The sequence below is a fragment of the Eurytemora carolleeae genome, unplaced genomic scaffold (assembly GCF_000591075.1).
Source record: "Eurytemora carolleeae unplaced genomic scaffold, Eaff_2.0 scaffold20, whole genome shotgun sequence".
In the NCBI taxonomy this organism is placed as follows: Eukaryota; Metazoa; Arthropoda; class Copepoda; order Calanoida; family Temoridae; genus Eurytemora; species Eurytemora carolleeae.
Window position 1 is genome coordinate 591,662 of NW_019396765.1, and position 17,670 is coordinate 609,331.

At 29.9% G+C, this 17,670-nt stretch overlaps 1 protein-coding gene across 3 annotated transcripts in view; it reads left to right on the forward strand.

Moving 5' to 3' along the window:
- LOC111708370 (glutamyl aminopeptidase) overlaps window positions 1-17,670 on the forward strand; it is a 41,441-nt gene that overhangs the window by 7,426 nt on the left and 16,345 nt on the right. For 2 of the 3 annotated variants that reach the window (XR_002766651.1, XM_023481712.1), the window contains exons 5-15: window positions 891-957; window positions 2,853-2,876; window positions 6,305-6,414; window positions 7,905-8,020; window positions 8,606-8,669; window positions 12,214-12,304; window positions 13,216-13,270; window positions 13,579-13,604; window positions 14,165-14,284; window positions 14,946-15,046; window positions 16,873-16,978. Coding sequence is in view for 2 of the 3 variants with exons in the window: in XM_023481712.1 (XP_023337480.1) it covers window positions 891-957; window positions 2,853-2,876; window positions 6,305-6,414; window positions 7,905-8,020; window positions 8,606-8,669; window positions 12,214-12,304; window positions 13,216-13,270; window positions 13,579-13,604; window positions 14,165-14,284; window positions 14,946-15,046; window positions 16,873-16,978 (880 nt within the window). In the remaining variant the exon portion in view is untranslated. The remainder of the gene's footprint in view (window positions 1-890; window positions 958-2,852; window positions 2,877-6,304; window positions 6,415-7,904; window positions 8,021-8,605; window positions 8,670-12,213; window positions 12,305-13,215; window positions 13,271-13,578; window positions 13,605-14,164; window positions 14,285-14,945; window positions 15,047-16,872; window positions 16,979-17,670) is intronic. The other variant, XM_023481713.1, reaches the window with a different exon arrangement.

The window sequence follows — 17,670 nt, forward strand, 5'->3', positions numbered from 1 at the left end:
AAGGGACTGTATGTAAGTGTAATTTCAAGTGACCCTCCAGTAAAGTTGGCAATGCCCGATTCACAATGTTACCATTAAAAGCGTTGTCTGATAAAGTTTAAATTAGATATCCATGTATATAATTAAGAAAACTGGTTCTTTTCAATTGGGGGTTCTCTACAAAATTGACATGCGCATTTCCACTGCAGGAAAACATATATTGAAATTATCAGAAATAAACACTCTCAAACCTCGAGAAACGATCCAATATCTTTTACGTTATTGATAAAAAAGATTTAAAGGAAACCATTGTGGCACCCTGAGAGTCTGATTTGATTTGATTTCTGAAACGATCATTGCCATCTTTGCAAAGAGGGTCACTTGAAATTACGCTTACACTCCCTTTGAGTAAATAATTTAGTATTTAATTTTTCTGACTTTTTTACATTTGCTTAAAAGTGAGGCTGAAGGAATACAGATTTTATTTCAAGTTGTTAACTTTTAATTTAATGGACACTGTTTTTTTTTACATTTGGAACCATTGCGGATTCAGAAAAAAAAATTCTGAGGAAAAAAATTTTAAATCTTAAATTCGTGACTTTGACGCTCATAAGATGGTTTAATCTGAGACGATAGACTATTACTGTACCAGGGAAAAACTTTCTTAAAAAAATTGTAAATTGGATAACGAGTTAACGAGTTCAATTGTTGAAAATATGGGATTTTCTCCAAACAAGTTTTCTCGTCGTGTCTTTTCTAAATGTGAACAGCAGAAATATGATAATAAATCAAAAATTTTATTAATCAAATCAAAAAATTTATCCAATCGAAAGATAATCTGAGTTTTCCCTTTCAGCTAGCTATATCTTGATATGTTTTACAGTTTGATTCAGGTTACTATATTTGTTCAGGTCCCTCCAATCCTTTTCAAATATGCCAAAGAAAGAAGAATCAGATGTACGGGGTAAAAACGATCAGGTAGGAGATATGAGAATAAAAGGAATGCAAATATATAAATAGTTCATTTTAAATAATTAAGTCAAATTTTAACATCATTTTTCTAAATAAGAGTTAAGCTCAGTGTGTAATAATCCATTTTATTTTTGCGGGTTTACACATTTTGTTCGATTAAATTATTAAATTCCAAATTAATTTAAAACTAGTTCGATAATGTTAACAGAATGGTAGGATATTTCCGATTCAGTTAGATATTTCGAACCAAACGTTTGTAATTTCGAAATGTTTTGGAATAGTTGTTATCTGAATAAAATGTCAAAATTTCCTTTAACAATTTAGTTAACCCTATTTTTGCTGAGGGGGGGGGGGGTAATTTAACCCCCCTGTAGTTTTTTTTATATATCTTATAGGGTTGAGGCTATTGAAATTTTCTGACTTTTCCTAAATACCCATAGCCCTCCCTTCAGGTCTTTAACCAGGCTTTTAAACTAACTGCCTGAGCTTTCAGGCACACTGCCTGACTACTTTTTCTCAATTACCAATCAGGTTATAGAAAATTTTGCAATTTTTTTTGCATATTTTAAATGATATGGTCAAGGGGTTTTCAAAAATATATTTAATCATTTTTTGGACATGTTTTTGCATGCTTTTTTTTCTCTATAACTGGACTTTGTAAAAATAAATAAAATTTTTGCAAATTTGAATTTTTTGCAGATTCTAAAAGTAGAGCAAATTGCTTTCCAATGATATAGTTTTTGTCATATTTGAACATCAAACAAGGGATTTAGAGGGTTGGGGTCAATTTGACCCCCCCCCCCTTAGCGTATCATGGTTTTCAAGTACCCCAGCAGGGACAGGGTTAAGTAACAGCTTTTAACTTGAATAGTTCTTAAGCTATAAACAATGAATGATTGAAACTGAAAACTAAAATAAATATCCTCTAATTAAGTTGAGAGAGCCTTTTTTATGATTGTACACATTTTAATCAACCTTCCCTCTTAAAATCTTTTCCCAAGGTTAATTAAAAAGGTTGATATGAAAGTGCAAAGAAATTGGCAATTATTTAAAAATGGAATATTGAATTTAAAGAACTTTTCATATAATTAAAATTGTTATTTTGCAGGGGGGGGGGGGTCATGTTTTAGGTTGAAAATTATTGAATTTAGTACAAAAATACAAAAGAATTTTAGTACGTAAAAAATTCACGACATTTTTTCATTTAATTTTTTTCCAGAAAATGAGAAAATGTAGATTTTTAAAATATCTAAAATTTCTTAAATCTAATGATATAATTATAAAATATTTAGCTAAATAAAAAAAGAGTGACAAATTATTACTTATAATAGTACAAATCTGAACCATGTTTCATCAGACTGAAAATGTATTTACTTCAATTAAAAACATTTTCAAAGAAAATCTCATTTAGCCACCTTTGTAAGTTTTGACAAGATAATCGTTTTTTTAAATCGGTATCTGAAGAATTTTTTTTTTCAACAAACCTAAAAATTGTTTGGTATTACGTTTACTTTTTCCCATCATAAACCATACACCATGCAATACTTATTCTGACAAAGGATTAAATAACCTAACATGATAACTTTTTTGTAATCGTTGGAATAATTTAAAGTCTAACTAGAATACTGATAATAAACTTATGTTAAGAATTGTTTCATGTTTCAAATTTGTAAAGATTAATTAAAAAAGCTGATATTCTGACCTTCTACTGAATAAATCTGAAATTTTCTTTAAATTCACCAAAACAAATATGTTCCCACACAATCCTTTAGTGGTTAGTGCTAAATAAGATGTATTGAAAGTTTTAAATACATAAATCATTTTATTTTATTTTCTAAAAAAAATTTAAATTTTTTGTTAGTTTTATTTTTAATTTTGCTAATCTTTATTGTGAGTTTCAGGAGATGAGAGTCGGATCAACTAAAGTAATTCCTAATTGGATCAAACGATTTAAATCCCATAATATTACAAGGAATTGGTCTCAACCTCCTTTTTATCTAGCAAATATATCATTGTATTGTAATTTGTAACTCTTATCAGGGGATTTACATTTTTTATTTTTATGAAAATGACCAGTTCCTTAATCATAGACCCTGAGATTAGAGGAGCAACCTCTTTGAATGCTTTTGTTTGGTTTGGTATCATGCTTATATTTGGTTTGGTTTTCAGACTGATTTAAAGGGATTGTTGACTTTTTAAACTATTAGAAAAAGTGAGTTAGTGGCAAAAACTGAGTTCATTTCCATTCTTTACAAGTTTACAACCGATTTTTTTAATGGATTTTATAGTGGATTTTATAGTGAATTTAATACTGGATTTTTTTGTGGATTTTATAGTGAATTTTATGGTAGATTTTCCGTTTTTTCCACATGTGTTGCAAGATGAACTTAAATAAGAATATAAGTACCGTTGAGTATATATTAAATATTTAGGCCCCAAGTCTATGTAAAGATTACAAGATATTAAGCTATACAAAGCATAAGTGCAACGAAATTTTAACTTTTGATTTAACATTTGCTTCTTTTGGTATTATGTAAAATTTTTTGTTTCTAATCACAAAAGTTTGGGTATTATGAGTATTTGAAATAAGTAAACAATCCCTTTAAAAACCGGTTTTTAGGGAGGGATTCTCCAAACCAAATCTCCAAAGAGGATGCTGCCAAAATGTTAGAATCCATGAAATATATATTAATGTTTATTTTGTACAGTCGTTGGCGATTATATAAATACAATAAAGACGATTTTTAAGTAAAAGTTTTGATTTTTAACAAGCTATTTTCGAATAAAGTTTACAGATGAGCAAAGATTAGCTTTTTAATTGACAGTTTCTCTTGACTGTACCCATGCGGTTAAACAGCTTGATATAAATCAAAATTTATCACGAAAGTCCTCTTCATTGTATTGATATATTCGACGACGACTTTATATAAACCATATACAATTCAAATCTATCTCTCCCACTCCCTCCTTACAATAGACTTAGATCAAGACATGTTAGAATAGTTGACTGACATTTTTATGAAACTTTAAAAAACATGTTTTCTCAATTCCATGAAGTTCTATAATGTTATAATTGATAGAGATGAAACGACTAGTAGTTTACTAAAGTAAAAAGGACTGCAGAGTGCAGATGTAATTGCAAATGAACCTTAATTTGTTGAGATTGCACTTCTGATTCAAAACGGTTTACTATTTGTACCAGGGATAAGTATTTGAGGGTTTGGGAATTGTGACTTCTGTCTAATTTGAATAACCCACAATAGAAATTATGTTATATGTAATTGTTAATCATAACGCCACAGATTGGCCAGGTTTGATTGATTTTTTGAATAACTTGAACCTAATTATGAATACAGTTCTACAACCCAATCCGAAGATTTTAACAAAAATGTCCAACAAGAAGGTATATTGAACAAATTCAATATTACTTTTTCGAACTGTTCTCGTTTCAATTTTATATATTAGGATCCAACTTTACCACGCCGAGCTGGGCATATTTGGACATTCAGAAATCTGAAATTAAATCTTGGACAACGCCGGTATTCATTAATAGCTTGCTGCAACAAGGCACAATTTCACTTAATGTACTTTAGACAAAAAAAAAGAGACTGTATGGGAAAATTGAATCTTTTTTCTCTGCGAAAATTATGCTTTTTATAATAACCAGCTGAAGGGCCCCGTTTTCCGCGGCAAAAAATTTTTTTTCGTTTTTTTGGTCTCTATTACACCCCCGGCCACCCATGAGTGTCCATAAAAAAATTAAGCCCAATCGGTTTGACCGGCTATACGCAACATATAAATATGAACGTCTTGTTTTATTAAATAGATAACGTCAGATTTTCAATATTTTTAAGCGTAAAATGCTTCTATTTTAATGACACAAATTTGCAGTATTTCAATTTTATCACTCACATATCTTGACAGCCTACATTTGTTGCAAAAAACTTGCTGCGTCGACACACTACTACAGTCTACACGACTGTAGTAGACTGGTCGGAACAATTACTGGCATTTTTTATAAGAAAATCACTTCACTTCACATTTTACACGGAACCATAGTGTAATTCAAATTATATCACTTAGAAATATTTGTTGAATGATTGCTATTTATCAGAAAACAACAGTATCTACTTTATCAACGTCAAAGTGAATTGAATTTTTCGTTATATTTAATTCTTACATATTTTTTTAAGAGTTTATGATAAATATGTTTTGATTTTTTAATTTGTAACCGAATGATTTTTTTCTTCTCATATATTAAAACTTAAAACTATCGAGCTTCGCTATGAGGCCTCTAAATAGTCGTAAAAAATCGTTTAAATAGTCTGTCATACAGGAAAAAATATATTTTTTGAGAAACATTTACATTTGATTTATGTTCTGTAGGTCTTCAATTTTTAAAGGAAACAGTAGTTTAAAGTGTAAACATTCTTAACTACGAAAAATTTATATTTCAAGGATTTCTTATGGAATTAAAAAATACCGTTTTCATAACAAATCTTTACATTTTTTGGTTTGAAAAGAAAGAAATATTCTTTAATAAAATCAGGAGCAAGTTGGTTTATACTTTACGACTTGACTGCTGGTGATAAAGGGGGAGGGCTGTTATGATAAGCCGCGATCTAAACAAATGTGGTGGCTATGGCCACATATGGTAGGGGGGGGGGGGGCGACAGAGGGTTAGGTCCTCATCTGTAGATCCTGTAGTGTTTAGTAAACGCACAACTCAACCATTTAACCAGCACTTATTTTGTTGCAAGACGACATTCTTAAATATATTTGAAAAGACATTTTTATTCATCAGGTATCATCTAAAAAAATACTTTTTCTGTTTGCAAATATTTGTGCAGTGAGACCCATTTAGACTACATGGTATAAGGATGACTTTGAGACTCAAGCGTCGATTTTTAAAAGTCCAATGAACATAAAACGTTGACATTGGGCAGTGTAAACAGACCAATGTCTCTTAATAAGTATCTATTAAAAACTAAATTTTCATGATCTACACAGGATATTGCTTAAATGTTGTTTTATGGGTCTCTCTGCAGAAATTTGTTCATTATTCTTTGTAAAATAGAGATTGCAGTCATGTTAATTTTATGAACTTAATTCTGGTATTTTGAAAAAAAGATGTCTTGAAGTACATTTAAGAAGCATATAGTTTGGTGATCTTTGTAATCTATGTGTAACGTACAGGATGATTTTATAAAGGAGTTTAGTCCTTGAAACTGTTAACTCTAAACAATTCCATTAAAGTTTGAAATTAAAAAAGTAGAAAGTTCTTGAGAACAGCTCCTTTGATGAAATCATTGAAAGTGTACTCAACTTCACATTTTAAATATTTTACTCCCAGGTTCGATCGGAGTTTATGGAGTCTCTAGAAATGTCGACTTACCTTGTCGCTTTTGTGGTTTGTGATTTCGACATTATTGAGAAAAAAACGGACTCAAATGTTACTATCAGGTAGGCCATAGATTAACAACAATACAGATAGAACACTAGATGTCTTTTCGAGATTTAGGGTGTTTTCTTTCACAATAACTCTGAGGCAGGGGCCCAAAAGAAGTTACGCGTATGCTGCATGGGCTTCTGTCTCAGGCTTATTTAATTTAATTTACCAAGTTAAACTTGTAATCATGGCAAAAAGTTAATATTTATTTTTTTTCCCGTACAAATCTATACATTCTACAGTGATAACCAGAAAACTGTGAAATAGGAAGACGACAATATAGTAATACTGAAGTCTTTTTGATGTTGTCACAAAGCAAATAATCTTACTACATACAGTTAAACCCTAAATATTAAATACATCGAAAGAATTTATCAAATGTCGCATTCTTCACTTTCTGATAATGGAATGTTACAGATATTTAGTTTTTCAATTAATCGATTATATGGACTTCTTTAAAACTGTTCCTGCATATTCATGGCTAATTATTTATTTTCGCAAATACTGAGATTTACGTAAAATAGTATAAAACCCATTCAAAAAATGTCAAGACGACATTTCATAAATTCTTTCGATGTATTAAATATTTAGGGTTTAAATGTAGTAACTTAGTAAAACAGTCTAAACGTCGTCTTTCTATTCTAGAGTTTTCTGTTTCTCGCTGAAATTAAGAGATAATTATTTTTAACATTGACAGTTTTGTTCTTTTCTGATAAAACGTTAGCCATTTTTAGATTCTAGCATTTAGTTAACCTTGTTTTGTTAGTTTCATGAATTTTTGTTTGAGGTTTTATTAGTTTTCTTAACTTCTGTTTTAGGTTTTATTAGTTTTCTTAATTTTTGTTTGAGGTTTTATTAGTTTCCTTATTTTTTGTTTCGAGGTTTTATTAGTTTTCCTAATTTGTGTTTGAGATTTTATAAGTTTTCTTAATTTTGTTCGAGTTTTTATTAGTTTTCTTAATTTTTGTTTGAGGTTTTATTAGTTCTTTTAATTTTTGTTTGATGTTTTATTAGTTTTCTTAATTTTTGTTTCGAGGTGTTATTAGTTTTCTTAATTTTTGTTGGAGGTTTTATTAGTTGTCTTATTTTTTGTTTAAGTTTTTAACGAAGTTTTATGAATGAGATTCCACAAAAACCACATTTGTTAAGCCATTCAAAGCGAGCACACTCTTAAGAAATTTTTTCTTACAAAATTTGGTTAAAGCACCGGAGCCGAATTCAATTTTAAACTTCTTTGAGTGAAAATTATGATTCATCAACATTTGAAGAATTGTGATATTAATTTGATTTTGGAACCAGTAAGTAACAATTGACATTTCTTTGAGGGCACTGTTATATTTACTAATTTCGATCATAGTTCTAGAAAAAATCTAATTTTCTTTGATCTTTTTGGACATGCCGAACACATACAAAGGATTCTGTCTGACAGTAAAATTTGTAAAAAAGTGTTTATTTTTCATTAAAAAAGATAGAGATAAGATGCTAAAACCGATTTACTGTTCAGAGTAATCGCAGCCCATGACAAGATATCCCAAGCCAAGTTTGCCCTGGACCAAGCAGTTCAAATCACCCAGAACTACGAGAGATATTTCGGAATTCCGTTCCCTTTACCAAAACAAGGTTTGTCCAATATATTTTTTTCTTATTTTAATATTTCTTATAAGGAGTGTTCGCGAAAATTAAAAGGGGTATTGGGTATAGGCTGAATCCTAGTCAAATTTGGATTGGATCGCTATTAATTTTACTTCAATTTAAAGCTTCTATATTAAGAAAATGATAAAATGCCTTTTTCTAAGAAGGGAGAAGCCCAATAAAATAGATTTCATAAAACTATGAAAGAGTTGAAGAGATCGATTAATTGATTGAAATTGTCGTCTTTGATATTAAAATCCTCCAAATTGGTTAGAAAATATTTTAAAGTTACACTCATAAAGATAAAAGTATTATTATATGTAGAGTGAAGACTACATTCAAATGACCCGAATAAAATTCGAAACAATATGTATTGTATTATTTGTAGGATCAGTTTAATTGAAAAATTCAGGGTTTAAGTGTTATTATAAAACTAAATTAATTTACATACGCTTTTAACAATAAGGGTTTTTTACCACTTGCTTGTAACAATAAAATATAATTATAATTTGAATTCATTTTTCGCTATCACTCCCTTTAAAAGTCTTTCTGAAACAACTAATTTTTGTGAAGACTTGATAGCGATACCAGACTTTGAGGCGGGAGCAATGGAGAACTGGGGACTTATAACATACAGGTATCTTTTGGTCTTAGTGACATGTTCCTAATTGGCAGTTTTATAAATGTATCAATTCCATGTATGTACCTCTTTCTTAAATGAACTATCTAAAGAATCACCCCAGGGGTACCCTTTCTACAGTTCATCCCAGAACTTTCGAGAAACCGAAAGAATTTATAAAATTTTTAAATTTTTTTGGACCTGACAAACTGTTAAAGGGTCAAAGTTAGATTTTAACTTGTCACTCATCACAGTTAATATTTTGCGTGTAAATGAGAAGCTGTTTACGTCAAAACAAAAAAGAAACTGAAGGTATTTAAGATTTGAGTTAATTAACTATAAATAAAGAAATTGAGTTTTTGCCACAAATCCCAATTTTATAATACCTAAGTCTCAACAACCAGATGATGCATAGCATTCATATTTCAAACTTACATTGTTTGATCCACTATAGAATTCATAGCTTGAAATATCTACGGTCTACGACATCTGGTTTTAAAGAAATTGAGATTTAAAATCCGAGTTTGTGGCAAAGACTCATTTCCTTTACTACTGAAATCTTTTGTATCACGAATAGCCAATACTTTTTTTAATACAGGGAAAGTTAAGGATGTAAATGCGTGTAAAGATCAAGAAAAGTTAAAGTATGAAAATCTCCAGTTTTCCCAAAACTAAAATTAGAAAAAAATCCCCTGCAAGCTTGAGGATTAGTACAATCAGCTTCTCCTAAACCTGAGCTGAAAACTTTTGAATGATGGATATCGAGATTAATGCTTGATCCTCTCTTTTTCTTAATCTCGAGACTAACCTACTCTTGTACTTGTATCCTAAAATAAAACCGATAAATTTGAAATTTTGCGCGCCATTTAAGAATAATATACAGAAACGGGAGGAACTCTCTAATTTTAAAAACCGGTTTTTGATTTTTCTCTACTATATCCTAGAAAGAACTGTTTAAGAAGAAAATCAAAAGTGTGTACATTGGATACTCAGATTAAATAATCGGGATTAGGGATATCTCATTCTAAAGTTTTCAGCTCTGGCCATATTTTGTATATAATTTAAATTTGTTTCCATGCTGTACGATAGTTCATAAGAATGATTAATCAAAGAAAAGGTGGGAAAAGGAAAGCTTCTCAAAATAGAAAAATAATAATGTAAACCCTATCATTTTACAAGACAGGATAGAAATAAAAATTCCCAATTAATTTATTTTAGAAAGCACTCCATTTTTCTTTAATTTCAAGAAAAAATTATTCTTTACACATAATGTTGGTAACAACAATTCCTCTTTTCCTTCTTTCTTTCATTTTTCGGTTAATTCTTTTCATTTTTTCATTTTCTTCTTTTTTGTCTCAGAAAGTGTGCCCCCCCCCCCCCACCTTTCGGGGTTTGCTAGCCCCTAGCTACAAGCCTGCTGGGGGAACTTTTGATTTGCAGAGATCAAATGCAATTGTCTCGGATTTCAAGCTACTGACTTAAAACACGCCAAGAGACAGGGATTTTCCAATTATTTTTCTAAAACTTTTTCTAAAATTTCGGTAAAATTTTTTCTATTTTTAAGTAAATATTTAAAGAGAGTTGTGTCTTAATATTAAGTGAACATTGTGCCCCAAAGAATCATCTTAGAGAATGTAAAGTTTTGTTTTGTTTCTTCACACAAAATTTTCTAAAACAAAAATGTTTTTCTTCTAATCTAATTTTAAATAAATATTTTAAGGGAGTTTTGTCGTAATTTCAAAATAAAAAAATCCAGATTTACACCAGTATTTTTAAACAGATCAATACTGTGGAAGTTTTAAAACGTTTTAATTCTCATAATTCTCACATTGTTTCCTTTAGCAGAAAAGTTACTTTTTGTAGAGAAACCACAAGTGAAAGTAATAAGTTTTCAAAATAATAAACATGTATCTTGCTCATTTTTTATCAGACAAAGTTTTCAAGGGTACCGTTGAGAATCCGACTTTAAACTACTCAGAAAGGCCCTTTAATACTATTGATTTTGTTTTCTGTAACTTAAGTTTTTAGTCAATTTGAGTTAGGCTGGACAATTTTCATTTAATACAATTTAAAAATAATTTCGCTTTTTTACGATTTCTTGATCGATAACCCAATTCATAAGTTTAGACTGTCATCATTTCCAAAAGTTTGTAAAATATTTCCCCAACCTTAAAACTTTGAAATTGAAATTAAAAATTTATTTTGAAATTTACTAAATATAAAACCCAATTTAAAAAATAATTTTAACAATTTTACGGTTTCCCGCTTTTGCTGAACTCTTGGTGTAAACGGGTCAAATTCAGACATTTGATACATTATTTTAAAATTTTATAAATTTCCCCAAGACTTGTGGAGAATCCACTAATGAGGCGCACAATATTGTTATTTCGAACTTTGTTACCAACAAGTTCAGATTTGAATAATTTCCGTTTTGTGTGGGGGTTCTCCTAAAAAGGGTTAGTAAACATAGTTTCAAGTGACTCTCCATGCAAATACGGCAATGTCCGATAATATGCCCGATTCACAGTGGTATCCTAAAAACCTTTATCTGATCAAAGATGTGGAAGATATTTTTTTAGAATTTAATGTTGTTTAATTCTGATAAATCTATGTTTTCCTGCAGTAGAATTTCTCGAGCCAATTTTTTAGAGAAACCAATGTTTAATTTATACTTGGATCAGACAGAGCTTTAAGGGTACCGTTGTGAATCGGGTATTGCCATCTATTCAGAGAGTGTCACTTGAAATTACGCTTACAGTCCCTTTAAAAGTGGCGCTCTAAAGGTTTTTTTTTCGCGTGTTTTAATACAAAATCATTTTAAAATCCATCGTAAAATATTATCACAATTTTTTGAGTTTGTTTTAAGTTTGTTTATTGAATAAAAACGAGATAATCTATTTTTGATTTTTGAACTCACAAATCAACTCCTTCTCTGTAATCTTCAGAGACAATTGTATTGAATTTATACCGTCTGTTCCCTTATATTCACGATTCCCTGCAACTGTATTTTTTTTTTTGCTAAATCATTAAAGTTTCCATTAAAGATTACTATATCTAAGGCAGAATACATTATTTAAGCTACGGATCATCACATCTTAAGAGTTTTCGGTCGTAGCATCTACTTCGCAATAAGTAGATGCAAAAAAGCCAAATCTTTTATATCTTAAAAAAAATTTCAGAACCCAATCCGATAATCTTTATTTGAATACAATTTTAAACTCAAATATATAACTGAAAAAAGTACCAGATTAATGAAATACTTAAAATCCTTTAAACTCAATTTTTTAATACAATATTTCTCTGTTTTATAAAGATTAACAGATTTCATTAAAAAATGTCAACAAGTTGTTTATCTATCATCCCTATATGAAATAAGTCGGTTGATTTCCCTTCTTGTCTTTGTCGCATAAATCTGACAAATTAAATTTATGGAGTAACTGTAATTTAATTTACTGCTTAGACCAAGGCTAGGATGATTCCTTAGTAATTTCGGTATAAAACTGATCAAATGTAGGGTCCCATGATATTACGTCCCTTAACAAACTAATTTAATGTCTTCCAGGGAAACAGCTTTGTTGAATGAGGAAGGCGTATCAAGTTCATTAGACACACAATGGGTTGCTGTTGTAATTGCTCATGAACTAGCTCATCAGGTTTTTATATTTTTCTTTTTAAACTTAACCCTAAAAGGTAAATTTAAAATCAGGTGTTATTGGATATGGGTTTTGCATGCATATTATTTTACAGTGAAAGGAAAATAATTGTTTAAAATAAACGATAAACTTCTCAGTTTTTTTTTTGGAACCTTGTAAAAGTTAAAAACCTTAAAAAAGAACCATCACTAGTTTTGAGGTTTAAATTTTTGAATCTTAGTTAATTTGTCCACCCTAAGCACCAACGAATAGTTAAAGGGAGTGTTCGCGAACACTCCCTTCAAGCGGAATCTAACCGACTTTGTCTGGCTGTCATAGGTTTATTATTTAAAAATTTCGCCCTCAAACAAACACAAGTTTCCAAATATTTAACAGTCGAGCTTTCTTAGTCATTCATTCATAATTTAGTTAAGTGATGTTGTTTTTAACCTCCATTGAAGTTCACCAAGGGGAAAACTAATTTGTCTAACTCTGTTTATTCATTATAAGTTTTCATTGTTTTGTTTTGTTTAATTAAATTTACTTTTTGAAGAGTACACTTTGTTTAAAAAGAGTTTTGAGAACTTTTCTTTGCATGTAGGTAGTTAGCCATGACGGGGTAGGGGCAGAGCACTAAAGCTGGAAAATCATTGTTTGTTTGTTTATTGGTTTGGAAATCAAATTATTCATTCTTTGTTTAGTGGTTTGGAAATCATTATCCATTCATTGTTTAGTGGTTTGGAAATCATTATCCATTCATTGTTTAGTGGTTCGGAAATCATTATCCAATAATTGTTTAGTGGTTTGGCAATCATCGTTTATGCATTGTTAAGTGGTTTGTAAATCATTATTTATGCATTGTTTAGTGGTTTGTAAATCATTATTTATGCATTGTTTAGTGGTTTGGAAATCATTATTTATGCATTGTTTAGTGGTTTGGAAATCTTGTGACTATGCAGTGGTGGAATGATCTCTGGTTAAATGAAGGTGAAAATTTAAAAGAATTAATTTTAAATAATTGTTGGGAAATTCACACCTGGTACCGAATTTAATGAATTTGAGCTGTGAACCACTGATTCAAAGTTAAAATAAAGATTAAGAAAGGATTTAAATCTGTGATTCAAATTTGAACCGACGGTATCAACTAGTGTCGATTAAATGTTGTAACTTTATGTAAATAAATTAGTAATGGCTCCATTTCTTATTTACTAATCTCTTTCTTTAGAATTAAAACGACTGTTTAAATTAAAAAAAAAAAAAAACTTTTAGCCGACTAATATTTCATGTTTGATTAGGATTTGCTTCGTGGATGGAATACAAGGAAATCTTCTTTGTCTAAATATTGTGTAACTACAGGGTGTCCCACAAAATATTGTGTAACTACAGGGTGTCCCACAAAATATTGTGTAACTACAGGATGTCCCACAAAATATTGTTTAATTACAGGTGTCTCACGAAAACTTTTGTAACTACAGGGTGTCCTACAAAATATTGTTTAACTACAGGGTGTCTCACGAAAAATTGTTCAACTACTAGATGTCACAAAATATATTGTGTAACTACAAGGTGTCCCACGAAATATTGTTTAACTACAGGGTGTTCCACGAAATATTGTTTAACTACAGGTTGTCCCACGAAATATTGTTAACTACAGGGTTTCCCACAAAATATTGTTAACCACAGGGTTTCCCACGAAATATTGTTTAACTACAGGGTGCCCAACGAAATATTGTTTTGGGACACCTTGAAGTGTCGCTGAAATAAATGTTATTTACCCCGTTGAGGTTTATTAAAGTTACCCAACTTATCTTTTTATACAAAAGGATCGAGATCTTTTGGAGAATTTTTTTTTGATTTTGAAAAGAAAGATGATGGGTGTAGGGTGTGGATGAGGTAGAACCTGATTGGAAAATGATGGATCAGTTTTGGATCAATGAAGTTGAACCAGCTCTTGATCTTGATTCACTACAATCCTCTCATCCAATTAGTGTTCAGGTTCAGGTAATTCAATGGATTGTTGATGAATATAGTGTTCAGGTTCAGGTAATTAAAGGGATTGTTTAGAATATAGTGTTCAGGTTCAAGTAATTAAAGGTATTGTTCTTGAATATAGTGTTCAGGTTCAAGTAATTAAAGGGATTATTCATGAATATAGTGTTCAGGTTCAGGTAATTAAAGGGATTGTTCATGAATATAGTGTTCAGATTCAAGTAACTAAAGGGATTGTTCATGAATATTGTGTTCAGGTTCAAGTAACTAAAGGGATTGTTCATGAATATAGTGTTCAGGTTCAAGTAATTAAATGGATTGTTCTTGAATATAGTGTTCAGGTTCAAGTAATTAAAGGGATTGTTCTTGAATATAGTGTTTAGGTTCAAGTATTTAAAGGGATTGTTCATGAATATAGTGTTCAGGTTCAAGTAATTAAAGGGATTGTTCATGAATATTGTGTTCAGGTTCAAGTAATTAAAGGGATTGTTCATGAATATTGTGTTCAGGTTCAAGTAATTAAAGGGATTGTTCATGAATATTGTGTTCAGGTTCAAGTAATTAAAGGGATTGTTCATGAATATTGTGTTCAGGTTCAAGTAATTAAAGGGATTGTTCATGAATATTGTGTTCAGTGAAATATCAGCTATATTTGACTATATATCTTGTTTAGGAACCCAGTGAAATATCAGCTTTATTTGACTATATATCATATAGAAAAGGAGCATCTATTATTCATATGCTGGAACAGTTCTTAGGAGAAGAGCATTTAAGGTAAAATATTTTCAAATTAATATTTCACAAAGAATCTTCTTTATTCACTCAGAAATTTTATCTTTAACTGGTTTTCAGATCCGTTTTTAAACTTTCAGGGTTTGTTGACGCTTATGTGTTCATAATAATGTGAGTTGCTTTTACATTGTAAATTTGAACTCTCGATAAATTTTATTTTATTTTATTCATTTCTCTGATCAAAGATATCAAATAAAATAGTTTCAATTAATAAGTTAGGTCAGAGTAAAATTTACATAATGTAACAAAGCAAACTTGTCAAGCATGCAATGTACATTGTGCAAAGAACAATTCAGATTCTGGTGAAGCCTCTTTAACTATTTATAACACTGTTATTTTGTTCGCAGTGTTAATATAAAGTTTTTGGACAGACGTTTTCTCTTTTTCGAGAAGGTTCAAGATTTTTTAGATTTAATTAAATTAATATAATTGATTAATGTAATTAATATGATTTAAAAAGGCGAGAACCCTTGAGATAAACATGCAGATTTATGCAAAAAAAATGTTTATTAACAATGGCTTAAACAGCCTGAAATCCGTAGAAGTACAACTTTTTACTTTTTTTTTATTTGAATATCATTTTTCAATTTAACATTTTATATAAAAGTTAACAATAAAAAATTCAAAATATTATTATTAACAATAATCTATGAAAGCTAGAGCTTTATCGAGGGATAAAGTTTAATCTAAAAAGACGAGAACCATCGAGATATAGAGAAAATTTAAGTCCAAAAACTGTATAGCACGTCGTCGTGCCAAAATAATAGTGTTATATGTAATTTTATGAAACTTTTGTGTACTTGTCTTATTTCAATGGCTATATCTAGAACAAATAAGCTTTGAAACGAAGCAGAAGGCAAATTATAAAGTAGATTTCAATTTTATTTTCATTTTAATTGAAAAAAAATATTTTGGAAATATCCTTAATTTTTTCGGAGAAAATCCGGGAAAAAATCAAAACTTTATAGCACACGTGCTATTATGTACAGATAATTCAACTTTATAGCACAAGGATTTTTTAATAGCGTACGTTCATTATGAAAATCACGATGAAGTGAGGAAGAATGATAAAGTACTAAATAGTTTCATAAAAAAGGTTTGAAACTTTGAATGTTGAAAAATGGAACTTAAAATGATGCCCATCAGTGATCTTATCTAACTGACCCTTCATAAAAAATGAATGAACATTACAAGTTGATTATAAAACCTCTTAATAGGAATATTTTAACATTCGAGTCATTCATTATAAAAAATGAATATACATTATAAAAAATGAATAAAAATTATAAAAATGAATAAACATTACAAGTGGATTATGAAATCTCTGAGTAGGAGTATTTTAACATTCAAACCATTCATGTTATTAAGGAAATAAGGCCAATTAATTTGGAAAATAGAATTCAGCTGAATACAATTAGAATAAAAATATATCTGAATATACTTAGGAAAGGACTAGAAATATATTTAAATATATTTAGGATAGGACTAGAAATATATCTGAACTTTTTTAGGAAAGGTCATGAAATATTTCTTAATATATTTAGGAGAGGACTAGAAATATATCTGAAAATATTTTGGAAAGGACTAGAAATATATCTGAAAATATTTTGGAAAGGACTAGAAATATATATGAAAATATTTTGGAAAGGACTAGAAATATATATGAAAATATTTTGGAAAGGACTAGAAATATATCTGAAAATATTTTGGAAAGGACTAGAAATATATATGAAAATATTTTGGAAAGGACTAGAAATATACCTGAAAATATTTAGGAAAGGACTAGAAATATATATGAAAATATTTAGGAAAGGACTGGAAATATATCTGAAAAAGAACAAATTCAAGAATACTGTAACCAAGGATCTCTGGAATGCATGCACTGAAGCCACCAACAACACTAAAGATGTCATGGTAAGCAATTATGAAAATGATGACAACGATGACAACAATGACAACAATGACAACAATGACAACAATGACTACAATGACAAAAATGACAACCATGTCAGCAATGACAATAATGACAATGATGACAACGATGACAATGATGACAACGACGACAACGACGACAACAATGACAACAATGACAACGATGACAACGATGACAACGATGACAACGATGGCAACGATGACAACGATGACAGTGATGACAATGATGACAGCGATGGCAATGATGACAGTGATGACAACAATGACAGCGATGACAACAATGACAACAATGACAACAATGACAACATTGACAACAATGACAACATTGACAACATTGACAACATTGACAACAATGAAACAATGCAACAATGCAACAATGAAAACAATGAAAACAATGAAAACAATGAAAACAATGACAACAATGACAACAATGACAACAATGACAACAATGACAACAATGACAACAATGACAACAATGACAACAATGACAACAATGACAACAAACGGCATAGACGGCATAGACGGCATTGACGGCATTGACGGCATTGACGTCAATGACAACAATGACAACAATGACAACAATGACAACAATGACAACAATGACAACAATGACAACAATGACAACAATGACAACAATGACAACAATGAAAACAATGACAACAATGACAACAATG